The sequence below is a fragment of the Acipenser ruthenus genome, chromosome 2, assembly GCF_902713425.1.
Source record: "Acipenser ruthenus chromosome 2, fAciRut3.2 maternal haplotype, whole genome shotgun sequence".
In the NCBI taxonomy this organism is placed as follows: Eukaryota; Metazoa; Chordata; class Actinopteri; order Acipenseriformes; family Acipenseridae; genus Acipenser; species Acipenser ruthenus.
This window is the reverse complement of record NC_081190.1, coordinates 3,726,954-3,742,525: the sequence shown is the minus strand read 5'-3', so window position 1 is coordinate 3,742,525 and position 15,572 is coordinate 3,726,954. Positions and strand designations below refer to the sequence as shown.

The window sequence follows — 15,572 nt, the reverse complement described above, 5'->3', positions numbered from 1 at the left end:
GTTGAGATGAAGGCATTTCATTGGAGCTCTGATCATCATAATCTATACCATGCTACAAATCTCTTGTCTTTGTGTTATTGTTTTTCATACTTTCATCAAATGAGTAATAGGCATTTTAATATCCAAAATAAATACAGCTGTCAATGTTTTACATGCTTAGATGAGAGTTCAGAAATATCATTTTGGTTTGTACAGTTGCTATCGCCATGTATTTGGTTATGATAGCGTGGTTCGGATTATGGTCACTTAGCAGGGTTTGAATAAACTACAGTCTCCTGTTCATTTAAATGAATTCCTGCTTTTTAAAAGAGAGAAGCTATTTAAGATTTTTGTTTGCCTTACTAGTGTACCTTACTAGTGTTTATAATAAAGGGAAAGCCTGTTCAAGACTCTCAGTTAATGTGAGACCTAATTAAAACTAAATTAAGTGAAATAAGTACTGTTAACGATATGTTCAGACATGTTTTTAGAGTTTTACTGGCAGCTGTGATAATGTTACAGAGAGTACAGTGGACTGTAGGTTAGTGGAGCTACAACTCCAGGCTGCCCACTGTGAAAAATAATTTCAATTTCTGTTTTCAAATGTAGGCTCAGGAGACATGGACAGTATTTCCAAGGTAGGTGTCAACATGTATTGTTCTAGTTAAGAGTTTTAAAAAATTAACATTTTAAGAAACCGTTAAATACGTCTTCAATGTGAATTTGTTTTTTCAAATTTACGATGAAAAAAAGGGCTGTCAGGATGTTTTAGGGTCTGAAACCTTTGTGGCAAATTGACCACTCTAAAGTAGAAGTATTAAGCTTTAAGTATTTCATTCTAGATGTTACGTTTGCATACATTTGAATCGGTGTTTCAGAAAGCATTGACTTCATTCATATTTTATTTTATTTATTTATTTATTTATTTATTTATTTATTTATTTATCTTTTTTACATGTGGTTTTTACACTAAATGAGGGTCCATAGAAGCACATATCCACAGAAGCACATTTACATTTTTTGGCAGAGCTCGGGTCTTGCGATAGTGGGCATTTCATTCAAAACTGTTGGAGCACTGGAATGGAACTAATTAAACAATTAATTGAGTCATCTTTGAGGTTCACATTGAATTCCAGAACTCTGGACAGTGCATCCGGGGAATAGCTCCCCAAAGCGCTGGATTTGAAAGGAGAACAGAACACTGGGTTAGCATGTTAGGAATAAATTAGTCGTACAATGGTTAAATATAGGTGGTTTGGGTGAGGAGGTTAATCCATTTCTGGAGTCCACTGACTTTAATTACTTCATTATGCAAGTTAAAAGTTGTAGGGGTTTGGAGGGACAGAGCTTGCAGTAGCAGGATCTTTAAATATTTACAGCAGGTGGAATGGCAGGGCTTGTGCAGTAATGATTAATTTGTATAGAATCGGTCGTGTATCGTTATTAGGTGATCATGTATTCAGAAACAAGGCATGAAGAGCATTTTCAGACACGGGAACTTTTGATAAAAATCCATTACCAAAAAAATAAATACAATGGAAGAAATAATGTTTTATTTCACTACAGCATTTGGGTTAATTTGACTCCTGCTCTTACTTCTGAAATTATAATTAGTTCTGTCCACCACCTATGTAGAACAACTAGGGGGGAAAAAAGCCTTGTGAATTAATGAATTTATTTCTGTCACCCACAGTAAGCTGACTGATAAATGTGATGCTTTTTAGTTTAGCCTGTAGGTATACAGAATTCAGTTTCTACAGTATATCAGTTTGTACTGCGAAACACTGAATCACAAACATTGCAAAACAACAACTGATGGTTATTTCCTGCTAGTTCACCTCTAAAAACCGTCTTGAACTTCTGTGCGCAATATTTTCTGTAAACAGTGCATGTCTGGCTACATCAAGGAGCTTGTTTGTCATTTATATACAAAATAGACCAGCAACCAATACAAAATAGAAAACCTGAAGCAGAACAAATAAGAGGTCTGGCACAAAACATTATTTGGAATAAAAAAGACTTGACGAAGTCTGTGGATGTTAGTTAGGGTCATTTTTAACATGTTTAATTTGTTAACTCCATGAAGACCAAAGCCAGTGTATAATCTATGTGTGTGGTTTAAAAGCAGCTGTAATAGTGTGTAAAATGCCAGGGAAAGTCATGTTCTAATGACTTAAATTACAGCAGTATTTAGATTACTATTCTAGTAGATCCATTAATATGTATTCATTCAGGGTATAGAATGAGATGCCACAGTGTGGTGAGGGTATAGAATGAGATTCCACAGTGTGGTGAGGGTATAGAATGAGATTCCACAGTGTGGTGAGGGTATAGAATGAGATTCCACAGTGTGGTGAGGGTATAGAATGAGATTCCACAGTGTGGTGAGGGTATAGAATGAGATTCCACAGTGCTGTGAGGGTATAGAATGAGATTCCACAGTGTGGTGAGGGTATAGAATGAGATTCCACAGTGTGGTGAGGGTATAGAATGAGATTCCACAGTGTGGTGAGGATATAGAATGAGATTCCACAGTGTGGTGAGGGTATAGAATGAGATTCCACAGTGCTGTGAGGGTATAGAATGAGATTCCACAGTGTGGTGAGGGTATAGAATGAGATTCCACAGTGTGGTGAGGGTATAGAATGAGATTCCACAGTGTGGTGAGGGTATAGAATGAGATTCCACAGTGCTGTGAGGGTATAGAATGAGATTCCACAGTGTGGTGAGGGTATAGAATGAGATTCCACAGTGTGGTGAGGGTATAGAATGAGATTCCACAGTGTGGTGAGGGTATAGAATGAGATTCCACAGTGTGGTGAGGGTATAGAATGAGATTCCACAGTGCTGTGAGGGTATAGAATGAGATTCCACAGTGCTGTGAGGGTATAGAATGAGATTCCATAGTGTGGTGAGGGTATAGAATGAGATTCCATAGTGTGGTGAGGGTATAGAATGAGATGCCACAGTGTGGTGAGGGTATAGAATGAGATTCCTAGCCATGTTGTTGATGCAGAATCATTGGTATCATTTGCTTGACAAAGTTTTGTGATGAATCAGCTACTAGGAAACAGATGAGCATTGTTTTTTTTTTGTTTTTTTTGGCTGATGGTTAATCTTGAAACCAAATTAAAGCTCCTTGGGCAGTTTCTGACAAGTGTGTTAAATTTCTGCCATATATTATAGATTGAATAATTATGAACACAGTAGTTTCAGCTACTCCATGGATGCATTGACCAGATAAAGGGACAGAACAAGCTGATTTTGCAGCACTGAGATGAGAACTCCCCTATATCTAATAGTGAGTGGAAACTGGCTGTGAGGGGACTTGGAGCTGAATCATACCTAGTGCCGTTCACACAACCCTGTGAGTGGAGTGCTGTGCAGAACACATGCAAAAACACGATGGAGAATCACTGGGAGAATGTGGGTTACTTCAGTATGATACACACTTCTCTAGACAGTAAATCTGCATGCAATGAAAGAAAGAAAATACCCAGTAAGGAAAAAATAGATCATTATGCAGGCATAACACAACCCAGAGAGAAGCCCCCTGTCTCCCGGCTGTAGTATGGAGCTTTTTCAGACTGGTGCGGGTCTGCTCGCCTGTTTTAAAGGGCCCCCTCTAGTTGACGTGCTGTACTGCAGGCTTTCACATGAGGGGGCATGGCGACCTCAACATTGCATAACAGTCCTGCTGCAGTGTTTTGATTGTCACCTTCACTGGCTTGACGACTCTTTCTAGCCTGTTGCGGTTGCTACACATATCTTGTGTTTGCTGCACGTCTCTCTTACGCTGTGCTGTGTTTGTTTTGGACAGAACTCTCCCAGCAACATGAGTATGAGTAATCAGCCTGGCACTCCGCGGGACGACGGGGAGATGGGTGGAAACTTCCTCAACCCTTTTCAGAGCGAAAGTGTAGGTGGCCCTTTTGTTCTTCTGCTATATTAGATATTTTAGATCAGCCCAATTTTATCAAGGAAAAGCGAAAATAAATAAGAGCCGTTTCCTGTTAAAGTTGATCACAGTCCTGTGTCTGCATCCTGGAACAGGTACAATCTGAACTGTCTTTCTCTGTGTACAATACGTGTGTGCACACAGTATTACAGGGGTGGGGTTCACGCAGGTAGGACGGTATGCTCTGTTGAGGAATATGGTAGAGAATGGAATGGGATCACAGGTGGGTGTTTTCAGCACCACCTGCTTAACAGTTTGACCACGACACCCTTAAACAGCACTGGAAAGAGCCTTTAACACACTGTCACTTGAACCTCACATTGGCCCCATCATCTCAGGTAGAGGTCCATGTGGGAGCACAAGACAAGGCTTCCAGCACATTGCTCGCCACAGACAACCGGTCAAAACCCTGACCCATTTGTAACCTTGGTTATGGAGCAGTGGTTACCCCCTCATCACTGTCACTCTCTGTTTAAACCCTGGGCTATGTATGCCGCGTCCCCTTTCAGTTTGTGTTGCTTTGCTGTTCCGCCTCCTTTGCACCCCCTCTGTTTCTCGCTTGTTTGACCGTCATCTGGACTGATGAGGCCAGGTTTCATGCTGCTCAGTTTTTTTTTTTTTTTTTTAATGTCATTGTCATGGCTTTAATGAACTGGCTAGGGACTGGTTGTAGTTATCCACTATAGCATAAACCAGTAGCCTTGATACTGATAAAAGCTTCACTGCTGCATAAGTGTTATAGTCTTACTCACTCTAAACTGCCCATGCAAAGCTGACATACAGTAAGCAGCAGCAAGTTCCAAGTTGCTGTTGCGCTGACTAGGTGTCAATGTCTTGTACTGTACATGAGTACAGTACAGTTCATGACTGTGATTTTAAAGTGCTGTTCCTCACTTTCACAGCTTTAGCTGTTGATTTAGCTATTGTAACAGACAGGGATGTGTGATGCATGTGAGACGAGCTTGAAAGTCCAGGGGTTGCGATGTTGTCTAGGGGAGTGTGCAGTCACCCAGAGGGATCTGTTCCTTTTGTACAGTGGTTAAGACACACACAAGGAAAGCACAAGGTTGACAGTTTGCACCTCAATACAGCAGCGCCTCAGTGAGTGGAAAATAATCTTCCAATTAGCTCAAAGCAGAACTTCATTGCAATTGGAATGTGAGTGAGACAGCTTTTTGAAATCAACACATTTGAATGGATTTATTGGGTACCTGCTGATTTTTTTTAAATATTTCTCAGAGAAAATAACGAGTATCAGTAACGAGTATTTTGCACCCCCTACCTCTTACACTAGCAGTGTAGCACTTTATTTGTTAGTTTGAAGTGCAGTGGGATGCTGTACAACATGGTACAGTGTGGCACGTCAGTCCTGTTCCCAGGCCTGCTGGGGCGGAGGTTGTTTTCAGGATACTCCAGTCAAGTCTCCAACAGTACTGGCGTTATTGCCACCTCATCTACAAAAATACATAATAATTAACCTTTGAATAAACAGGGGACTGTGTGAGGTGCTTTTAACTTGGAACATGTCAAACATAGACATCTGTTCCATTTTGCTCAACTTTCATTTTGTTCAACCCAGTTGCAGAGGTAGTAATCAGAATTAGATGATGAAAATAACTGTGACTGATCACTGAACTAGGCACAATTTACTAAACTAGCAACCAGCACTAAAACACAGCAAAGCTACAATCTGTATGAACAAGTCTTAAAGTGCAGATGAAAATATTCCTTTGATTTTCTGTTCTATTAGTAATTCTGAAAGCAATGTGTTCTAGCTTTATGAATTTGCTTAATATATCTATTCTTTCTATCGGTATTGTTATCTATTGATACTGATGCTAAATCATCCTTTATTGCTGTTTCAGCACATGGGATATTTGGCATCTTTTATTTGAAAGTCACCAGCGTATTTATCTTTTAACACTCTCTGTGAGCAAGGTGACATTTCTGTGAGGCGAGTATAAAAAGGACCACTGTGGGGTGCACTTGAGGTGTGCACTGGTCATTTCTCCCCACCTTAAATGGCGATTGTATCTCTTCCATAGCTAATATTTACCGAAACCACTGTTTCAAGATGACCAAATTACTGGTGCACAGCTTTAAACTGGCCTCTTGCAGAACTTCCACCTTGCTCCGGCTTGCTTACAGGTAGCCAAAGATAGAAGGTTGAATATACTGGTGGCTTTATTAATCAAGCCAGAAACCACACCCTGAGAGCCCAGTTGCAGAAATATAATCACAGCAGAATTTCCATAGTTTCTGTGTGATACTGAAAATGAATTTACCAGCTAGAGCCTTAAAGACAGGTTCTAATTAACAGTGGTGACCTGAGCAACGGGTCTTTTAACTAAACAAGGCATTTTAGAAAGGTATAAACTCTTCTGTGGTCTCCGAATTGACCATTTTGTGTCCGCCTGGGGCCTTGTTTTCTAATGGTCTCTTATGAGGAGCGCTTGTATGCCATGCATAATTGAAGTGCCATTTTTTTTTTTTGTGTTTCGTAGCATGCTTCTGTGTATCAGACTGGAAGCCGGGACAGTATTCAGTACTAACAGGGTGGTCTTCTTTCTTGCAGTACTCTCCCAGCATGACAATGAGCGTGTGATCAGCTACTCATCACCACCACCACCCAGCGTAGAGAGAGGAGGCTTCATCTTCGAGGAGGAGCTGCAAGAGAAGATTTATTTATCCAGTGTACAGTGAGGAGTCCCGTCTGAACCCACTGTTTCCTGTCTCTTATCATTTCTGTGAAGAAAGTGGGTCCAAACTACTTTTTATTTTGTTTTTATTTTTTCTTTTACAGCACTTCTCAGACTGAACTGCATTTTAGGAATCGCCCTGAACTGAACTGCAAAATGATTATTTGTATATATTCTCACACTGAAATGATATATGGATCGAGAGTAACTGAAACCTCTTTAAAGTAGAAAAAAATAAAGGATTTTTTTTATTATTCAATTTTTTCAATGTTTACATGTTTTTGATTTTTTTTCTTTTTCCTGGAAATCCATGTTGTGTTGTGTATACCACTGCTAAATAAGTTATTTCATTGATTTCAGATAGGTAAGGTTTAGGGAATGCAGTATATGGGTATACTAACGATGGAAGGAATGATTGATTGATTTATCCTGTGAATGAACAGTTTGTTCTGTGCCAAGAAACAGAAGAAAGCCTTTCCTTATTACTTAGAAAGTAACAGCTCCCAGACACACAGCAGCAGTAGTATAGGGTCCAGAAGTAATGGCAGTGATATATTTGTATTATTATTAATCAGTTTTACCCAATGTAATGTCATCTCACTAGTGTCTAGTGCTACCAATCAGGAGGACAGCAGTGTGGAGTAGTGGTTAGGGCTTTGGACTCTTGACCAGAGGGTTGTGGGTTCAATCCCTGGTGGAAGACACTGCTGCTGTACCCTTGAGCAAGGTACTTTACCTAGATTGCTCCAGTAAAAACCCAACTGTATAAATGGGGAATTGTATGTAAAAATAATGTGATATCTTGTAACAATTGTAAGTCGCCCTGGATAAGGGCGTCTTCTAAGAAATTAATAATAATAATAATAATAATAATAATAATAATAATAATAATAATAATAATAATAATAATAATAATCAACAGGCATCCTCCATCCTCTCCGTCACCCTGTGAACCAAAGCCATGCATGTTACCAAGCTAGTGAACCCTGACGTCAAGGGTCTTGTCTGGATTTGTCGGGCCCCTGACCAGTTGAGGTCCAGCCGTTTTTCCTGCCCAATCCACAGGAGTGCAAAGACCAATGCAGCACTCCCTGTGGCCGCCAGTCAAGGCCGGCAACTCGGCACACCCAGGATTCGTGCCAGCAAGCTCCTGATTGATGACTGGTGATATTCTAAAGATCTTAAACTATATACATTTCAAAAAGTGTTCACAGATGGCATATATACAGGTGGATTGGTTCCACGCTGGAAAAAAACAATCCTATTGAAGTGCTTTAAGGAAGATATTGAAGGTGTTGAAAAGTTTGTCTAAGATTGAGTGTTCCATTTTGTTGTAGGTGGTTGACTATTTCTGTCCCTCCTTTTATAGTCAGATATATCAGAAATGACTTTGGGAGAGAGACTAAGATGTGAACTGGGGGCTTTGATGAGAGGCTATACTGGAACAAAATATGATTCTGTACTTTGCATTCATTTGAAACCAAGGGAGCACTATATATCCAAAATCCCAGATAATATATATTTCCTTTAAAATAGGATAACCTTGCACAGTTCACTTAGAGCAGAGTTTCTCAAACTCGGTCCTGGGGACCCCCTGTGTGTGCTGGTTTTCATTCCAACTGAAATCTCAATTACTTAACTATACCCTTAATTGAACTGATAATTTGTTAAATTAGACCATTTTACTTGTTTTCAGCTCTTAAACAGTTGCAGATTTCAAGTTAGCTATACCATTTTATAAGTAACTTGAACTCTGTTGAAAACAATTAAAAAGGTCTAACTAAGCAAGTTATTAGTTCAATTAAAGGCGTAGTTAAGCGATTGAGAGCTCATTTGGAATGAGAACCAGAAGACGGGGTCCCCAGGACTGAGTTTGAGAAGCCCTGACTTCGACTATACCATTCCCCCTTGATTTAACATCTACTGTACATTCCAATATCAGTTCCCTTTTAGAGATTTTATTGGTGCACATTTTGGTAATAATTTGTTTAAGATATATTAAACTTTTGTGATTCATTAAAAAAAAAAGATGACGCAACCTAAACTATAACTTGTTTGCCAGTCTTGTAGTGAAAGATACGTGTAAAACTATCAATGTGCTGGAATTGCAAAGCATGCCCTGTACATATCCTTTTATGTCAACATTACACCTTTTGATATTTTAATTGTTTGGGGGTATCTTTTATTTTAAAAATGTTTAGTTCACCTTTTATTGCATGGTTTATGTATGTAGGTCAGTATTAATAATTAGTCACACAAAATGTATCTTTTTTTTAACCCAGAAAATCTTCAACACTTTTTTTATGCAAAGGCTTTCTTCAGTTTCTTTTTTCAAACCACTGCCCACTATTACCAAAAAAGATGAAGAGGCTTGTGAATTTTTTTATCTTCTCATATCTTCTTTTGCAGTGATTTGGTAATTTTATAGATTGAAAGTACAACTCACCTGTGTTTTTTTGTGAATTATTTAAGAAATAGGTTAAAGACGTGTTTTTTTGTTTGTTTTTTTTATAGCATCTAGCAGTTTTTTGTTTTTTTTTAAGCCTGTGAGTTGCAGATATAAGGGAGCCTCTTATGTAAATGGAAAGACTTGCCACAAGCGTTTTTTTGTTTTTGTTTTTTCATTTGTGACGTGTTTATTTTTTACCTTGTGTTCTGTTTCTGTAAATACTCTGAAAAGTATAATATGGGTTTTGGTTATACTGATATAAAGTTTCTCCCCCCTGTTAACATGACTGTGTCCTCTGTTTTTGTTTGAGTACAGATGAGTCAGTTCAGATCAAACAAACCACACAGCATGATGGGACAAATTATTGTTTTGCTGTATCTAAAGTCACTGTCGTGAGTCAAACGACTAATTAAATGTGACATACAAAATGCAATGCACAGTAACAGGAAACAAACCCAGCTGTTAGGAGCAAAATGATGGGAAATAACGTCATAGTGAGGAAACAAACCCAGCTATTAGGAGCAAACTGATAGGAAATAACTGCATAGTGAGGAAACAAACCCAGCTATTAGGAGCAAACTGATGGGAAATAACTGCATAGTGAGGAAACAAACCCAGCTATTAGGAGCAAACTGATAGGAAATAACTGCATAGTGAGGAAACAAACCCAGCTATTAGGAGCAAACTGATGGGAAATATCTGCATAGTGAGGAAACAAACCCAGCTATTAGGAGCAAACTGATGGGAAATAACTGCATAGTGAGGAAACAAACCCAGCTATTAGGAGCAAACTGATAGGAAATAACTGCATAGTGAGGAAACAAACCCAGCTATTAGGAGCAAACTGATGGGAAATAACTGCATAGTGAGGAAACAAACCCAGTTATTAGGAGCAAACTGATGGGAAATATCTGCATAGCGAGGAAACAAACCCAGCTATTAGGAGCAAACTGATGGGAAATAACTGCATAGTGAGGAAACAAACCCAGCTATTAGGAGCAAACTGATGGGAAATAACTGCATAGTGAGGAAACAAACCCAGCTATTAGGAGCAAATGATGGGAAATATCTGCATAGTGAGGAAACAAACCCAGCTATTAGGAGCAAACTGATGGGAAATAACTGCATAGTGAGGAAACAAACCCAGCTATTAGGAGCAAATGATGGGAAATATCTGCATAGTGAGGAAACAAACCCAGCTATTAGGAGCAAATGATGGGAAATAACTGCATAGTGAGGAAACAAACCCAGCTATTAGGAGCAAATGATGGGAAATATCTGCATAGTGAGGAAACAAACCCAGCTATTAGGAGCAAATGATGGGAAATAACTGCATAGTGAGGAAACAAACCCAGCTATTAGGAGCAAACTGATGGGAAATAACTGCATAGCGAGGAAACAAACCCAGCTATTAGGAGCAAACTGATGGGAAATATCTGCATACATTATAATAACATGTTAGTAACTTAGTAACTAGTCATTGCGAAAGCACAGGATATTGCTGGTGGATTGCTTGGGAGGTAGTGAAAGCTCGGGATTGCTGGTGGATTGCTTGGGAGGTAGTGAAAGCACAGGGTATTGCTGGTGGATTTCTTGGGAGGTAGTGAAAGCACAGGGTATTGCTGGTGGATTGCTTGGGAGGTAGTGAAAGCACAGAGTATTGCTGGTGGATTGCTTGGGAGGTAGTGAAAGCACAGGGTATTGCTGGTGGATTGCTTGGGAGGTAGTGAAAGCACAGGGTATTGCTGGTGGATTGCTTGGGAGGTAGTGAAAGCACGGGATTGCTGGTGGATTGCTTGGGAGGTAGTGAAAGCAGGGTATTGCTGGTGGATTGCTTGGGAGGTAGTGAAAGCACGGGATTGCTTGGGAGGTAGTGAAAGCACGGGATTGCTGGTGGATTGCTTGGGAGGTAGTGAAAGCACGGGATTGCTGGTGGATTGCTTGGGAGGTAGTGAAAGCACAGGGGATTGCTGGTGGATTGCTTGGGAGGTAGTGAAAGCACAGAGTATTGCTGGTGGATTGCTTGGGAGGTAGTGAAAGCAGGGTATTGCTGGTAGATTGCTTGGGAGGTAGTGAAAGCACGGGATTGCTTGGGAGGTAGTGAAAGCACAGGGGATTGCTGGTGGATTGCTTGGGAGGTAGTGAAAGCACAGGGGATTGCTGGTGGATTGCTTGGGAGGTAGTGAAAGCACAGGGGATTGCTGGTAGATTGCTTGGGACTAAACCAGTGCGGCATAGTGGACCACTATCTTTGTTAAACAAATCAAAAACTAAAAACAATTAAATAAAACAATTAAATAGAATAACACGCAGATAAAATGAAGGGTGTCCTGGAAAATTGTGTAATCCCGTAATTTCAGATTAATGTTACCATCAAAAACAATTTTCATGGAAAATAACAGTGCTGCACGAACCGATTATTGGGGTTGTGCTCCCCACAGAAATCGAGTGCGGACAATCAAGTGAGGATCATTGGTGTTGATCGGGCTAATTTACCATCCAAAGTGAAAGAAGTGAAGAAACAGCTGCTTGGATTTATGATGATTGCTGCTTTTCTAGGACTGGAGAACAGCAATCCACACAAACCCAAGCAGCTGTTTCTTCACTTGTTTCACTTGGAATGAGTCTCACCTGTGGAGAGCTGAATAATTGGTTCATGCAGCTCTAAATACAGTTTTAAAAAAGGTGATTATTGGTGGAAATTCTTCATAACCCACAAACGTTTTGGTTTTCATGAATTTCGTTTTTACCAGGACGACCCTCAACTCTGCCTCCCAGATGACTGAGCTGGAGCCCAAACATATCTCTCACTTTGCTGCTTACAACATTTACCCATCTTGTCTTTCCTCCTCTTGTGATGAAAATTGGTTACGTTATAGTAACATTTCTGTTGCTAAATCCTTTTAGCCAAGGTAGCAGTGCTCCGTGCACAAGTAGCATTGAACAGTGCTTAGACAGAGATAGCAATTTAGTATGGCACTTGAAGCTTCACATATCTGTGTTCATTGCTATTCCTGTAAAAGGTATTGATTATTGTGTACAGAATGTGCAGTGTCCCAAGCTCTAGCTCCAGGCAATGTTCCTGACCTGTTGGCAGGTCAACATTTATTTGTGAGTGACTTAACCAACGAATCAGGTCTAGAATGTGACTTTTGTCAGCCATGAAGAGTAGCCCACAGAAATGATTTGTCGCTTTATCTGTTGTACACCTAGAGCTGTAAATGACTTGAGGGTCATGTTTTTTGCAGAAGCAGTTTTCTAAATGGGAATAGGTTAAATGCTGAATGTATCGGTTTGTCATGATAGAGGCATATATACAGAAGCTGTTTTTCTTTTGGATGCACCTGCTCATATTCCCCAGGTCAGTATGAGGCAGACTACTGTGATTCCATGGCTCTAGATCTACACTTCCATTAGCTTTGTAGGTCTCACGATTGCAGCCTTGAAAGAAACGTGTTAAAAGAAACTTGTCATTTTCACTATTGTTTTTTAAATTGTATCTGGTACCACATTCAGTTACAAAATCTCTCCAGGTGCATGCCTGGGTCTGTTATACTTGCCCTATCTTGTTTATTTCACCTGGTATTCCTGTTTCGAACCATCCAGCTGCTTCCTGTAATGACTGACATGCTTTGACCCCATTGACCCCAAAGATGAACTGTCCTAGGAAGTGCAAGTGTACTTCTCTCATGATAAGGCTTGCAAACAGAGTGTTCTCTTCAGAGAATGTGCTCCTGAACTCATTGTTAATATGACTAGGTATGTGATCACAATGCCCAAAACTAAGAATTTTAACCATCACATTTGATCAAATCCTCTTTTAGGATACAGGTATCCCTGTTCAAAGGGGACCTTGAACCCTGTGCCTAAATTCCAACCATTTAATAAATGTCAAAATCAAAGATATACTGTGTGTGTGTGTGTGTGTATATATACAGTGCCTTGCAAAAGTATTCAGACCCCTGACCAATTCTCTCATATTACTGAATTACAAATGGTACATTGAAATTTCGTTCTGTTTGATATTTTATTTTAAAACACTGAAACTCAGAATCAATTATTGTAAGGTGACATTGGTTTTATGTTGGGAAATATTTTTAAGAAAAATAAAAAACTGAAATATCTTGCTTGCATAAGTATTCAACCCCTGTGCTGTGGAAGCTCCCAGTTTACACCGATGAAAGAAATTGCCCTAACGAGGACACAATTACGTTACCATTGGCCTCCACCTGTGAACCATTAAAGTTGCTGTCACATTTTCTGGATAAAAACCCCACTGTTGAAAGATCATTGGTCAGGCTGTGAATCTGAAGGAAAATGAAGACCAAAGAGCATTCTACAGAAGTTAGAGATAAAGTAATACAAATGCATAGATTAGGGAAAGGGTACAAAATAATATCCAAGTGTTTGGATATCCCAGTGAGCACAGTTGGATCAATAATCATGAAGTGGAAGCTGCATCACACCACCCAGGCACTGCCAAGAAAAGGCCGTCCCTCAAAACTCAGCACTCAAACAAGAAGGAGACTTGTGAGAGAAGCCACAGAGAGGCCAACACTCACTTTGAAGGAGCTACAGAGTTCAGTGGCTGGGAGTGGAGTAATGGTGCACCAGTCAACCATATCAAGAGCTCTGCATAACACTGGCCTGTATGGGAGGGTGGCAAGAAAGAAGCCGTTACTCAAAAAGTACCATCTGAAAGCACGTCTGGAGTTTGCCAGAAAGCATGAGAGTGACCCAGCTGCGATGTGGGAAAAGGTTTTGTGGTCAGATGAGACTAAGAGCTTTTTGGCCAAAACTCAAAGCACTATGTGTGGTGCAAACCTAACACTGCCCACGCCTCAAGACACACCATCCCTACAGTGAAGTATGGTGGTGGCAGCATCATGCTGTGGGGATGCTTCTTATCAGCAGGGACTGGGCATCTTGTTAAAATTGAAGGAAGAATGGATGGAGCAAAATACAGAGAACCTGCTTCAGTCCGCTAAAAAACTGAATCTTGGGAGGAAATTCACCTTTCAGCAGGACAATGATCCCAAGCACAAGGCCAAAGCAACATTGGAGTGGCTCAAGAACAAAAAGGTGAATGTCCTACAGTGGCCCAGTCAAAGTCCTGATATCAATCCCATTGAGAATTTGTGGCACTTTTTGAAAATTGCGGTCCACAAGCGTTGTCCAACCAACCTGAACAACCTGGAGCAAATCTGCCAAGAAGAATGGGCCAAAATCACTCCGACACTGTGTGCAAAGCTGGTACATACTTACCCCAAAAGACTTAAAGCTGTTATTGCAGCGAAAGGTGGCTCTACCAAATATTAATGTGTGGGGGTTGAATACTTATGCAAGGAAGATATTTCAGAAATTTATTTTTCTTAAAAATATTTTCCAACATAAAACCAATGTCACCTTACAATAATTGATTTTGAGTTTCAGTGTTTTAAAATAAAATATCAAACAGAACGAAATTTCAATGTACCATTTGTAATTCAGTAATATGAGAGAATTGGTCAGGGGTCTGAATACTTTGGTAAGGCACTGTATATATATATATATATATATATATATATATATATATATATATATATATATATATATATATATATGCCAGATGTGCAACAGTGAATTACAAGATGTACTTTCTACTAATTCTGCAGCCCATGTGTTGTTTATTATAATGCACACTGCATCAGGTTTTAATCTTAACGTTTTTTCTATTCTATTATTCAGAGCACATGAAGAACTGATTGATTTGATTACTCGCATATCCTGTACTGACAGTATTAATGCAGCTGTTTCTAATTTTCTGTCCAAGCCCCTTGGCTGCATCTCTGCATTAATATGTAGTCTGACATATCAGTTGAACAGCACACTTCAGAAATATGCAGTGATCACCACAGTACGATCCCCTCGCACATTTAGGCAAAGCAAAGAAAGTCGATTCAGGGGAAGCAAGTAAATCTACGGGTAATAGTCTTGTCTCAGAAACGTTTCGGCCGTACTGCTGCGTAGGGGACTGCTAACAGCAAGGAGCTGTTTGGCAGCAAATGGCTACGACAATGAGGAAGAATAGGAGTGGAACATCTCTCCTGTCAGCAGCTGCACTCGCAGGACTATCTACGAAAAGAACCGGGCAAGGGGCAGGCTGGAGAATGAAGCTCAAGACATAACTAATGAAAAAATAAACGATACCATCAGTCCCTGCAGATCTGCACCTTTTCAAAGGGAAGGGGCTGAGGCAACTGCAAGCTGTAATGGCTTTGAAACCAGCCTCCCCCCCCCCTACCCTCTTCAATGCTTGAGGTTGAGGTTGAGGAGGTGCAAGTAAATGCTGCTCTTTCACCCTGAACACATTGCCCACCCAGCCGTTAAAAGGTAAACAGTGTGCTGTTCTGTACATTCCACGTGTGTCTTTGACCTGTGTACCTTTGATTTGCAAACACAGAGTGCCCTCTATGTTCTGTTTTCCACTTCTTGCACGTGCATTTAA

At 40.1% G+C, this 15,572-nt stretch overlaps 1 protein-coding gene across 8 annotated transcripts in view; it reads left to right on the top strand.

Annotated features, from left to right (window-relative positions):
* Window positions 1-9,366, top strand: part of LOC117403691 (single-stranded DNA-binding protein 2) — a 108,704-nt gene extending 99,338 nt beyond the window's left edge. For 4 of the 8 annotated variants that reach the window (XM_034928277.2, XM_034928273.2, XM_034928280.2 and 1 more), the window contains 3 exons: window positions 589-617; window positions 3,800-3,898; window positions 6,513-9,366. In XM_034928277.2, coding sequence (XP_034784168.1) covers window positions 589-617; window positions 3,800-3,898; window positions 6,513-6,542 — 158 coding nt within the window. In that variant the 3' untranslated portion in view covers window positions 6,543-9,366. The remainder of the gene's footprint in view (window positions 1-588; window positions 618-3,799; window positions 3,899-6,512) is intronic. The other 4 variants (XM_034928281.2, XM_034928279.2, XM_058986779.1 and 1 more) reach the window with 1 other exon arrangement.
* The last annotated feature ends 6,206 nt before the right edge of the window (window positions 9,367-15,572 follow it).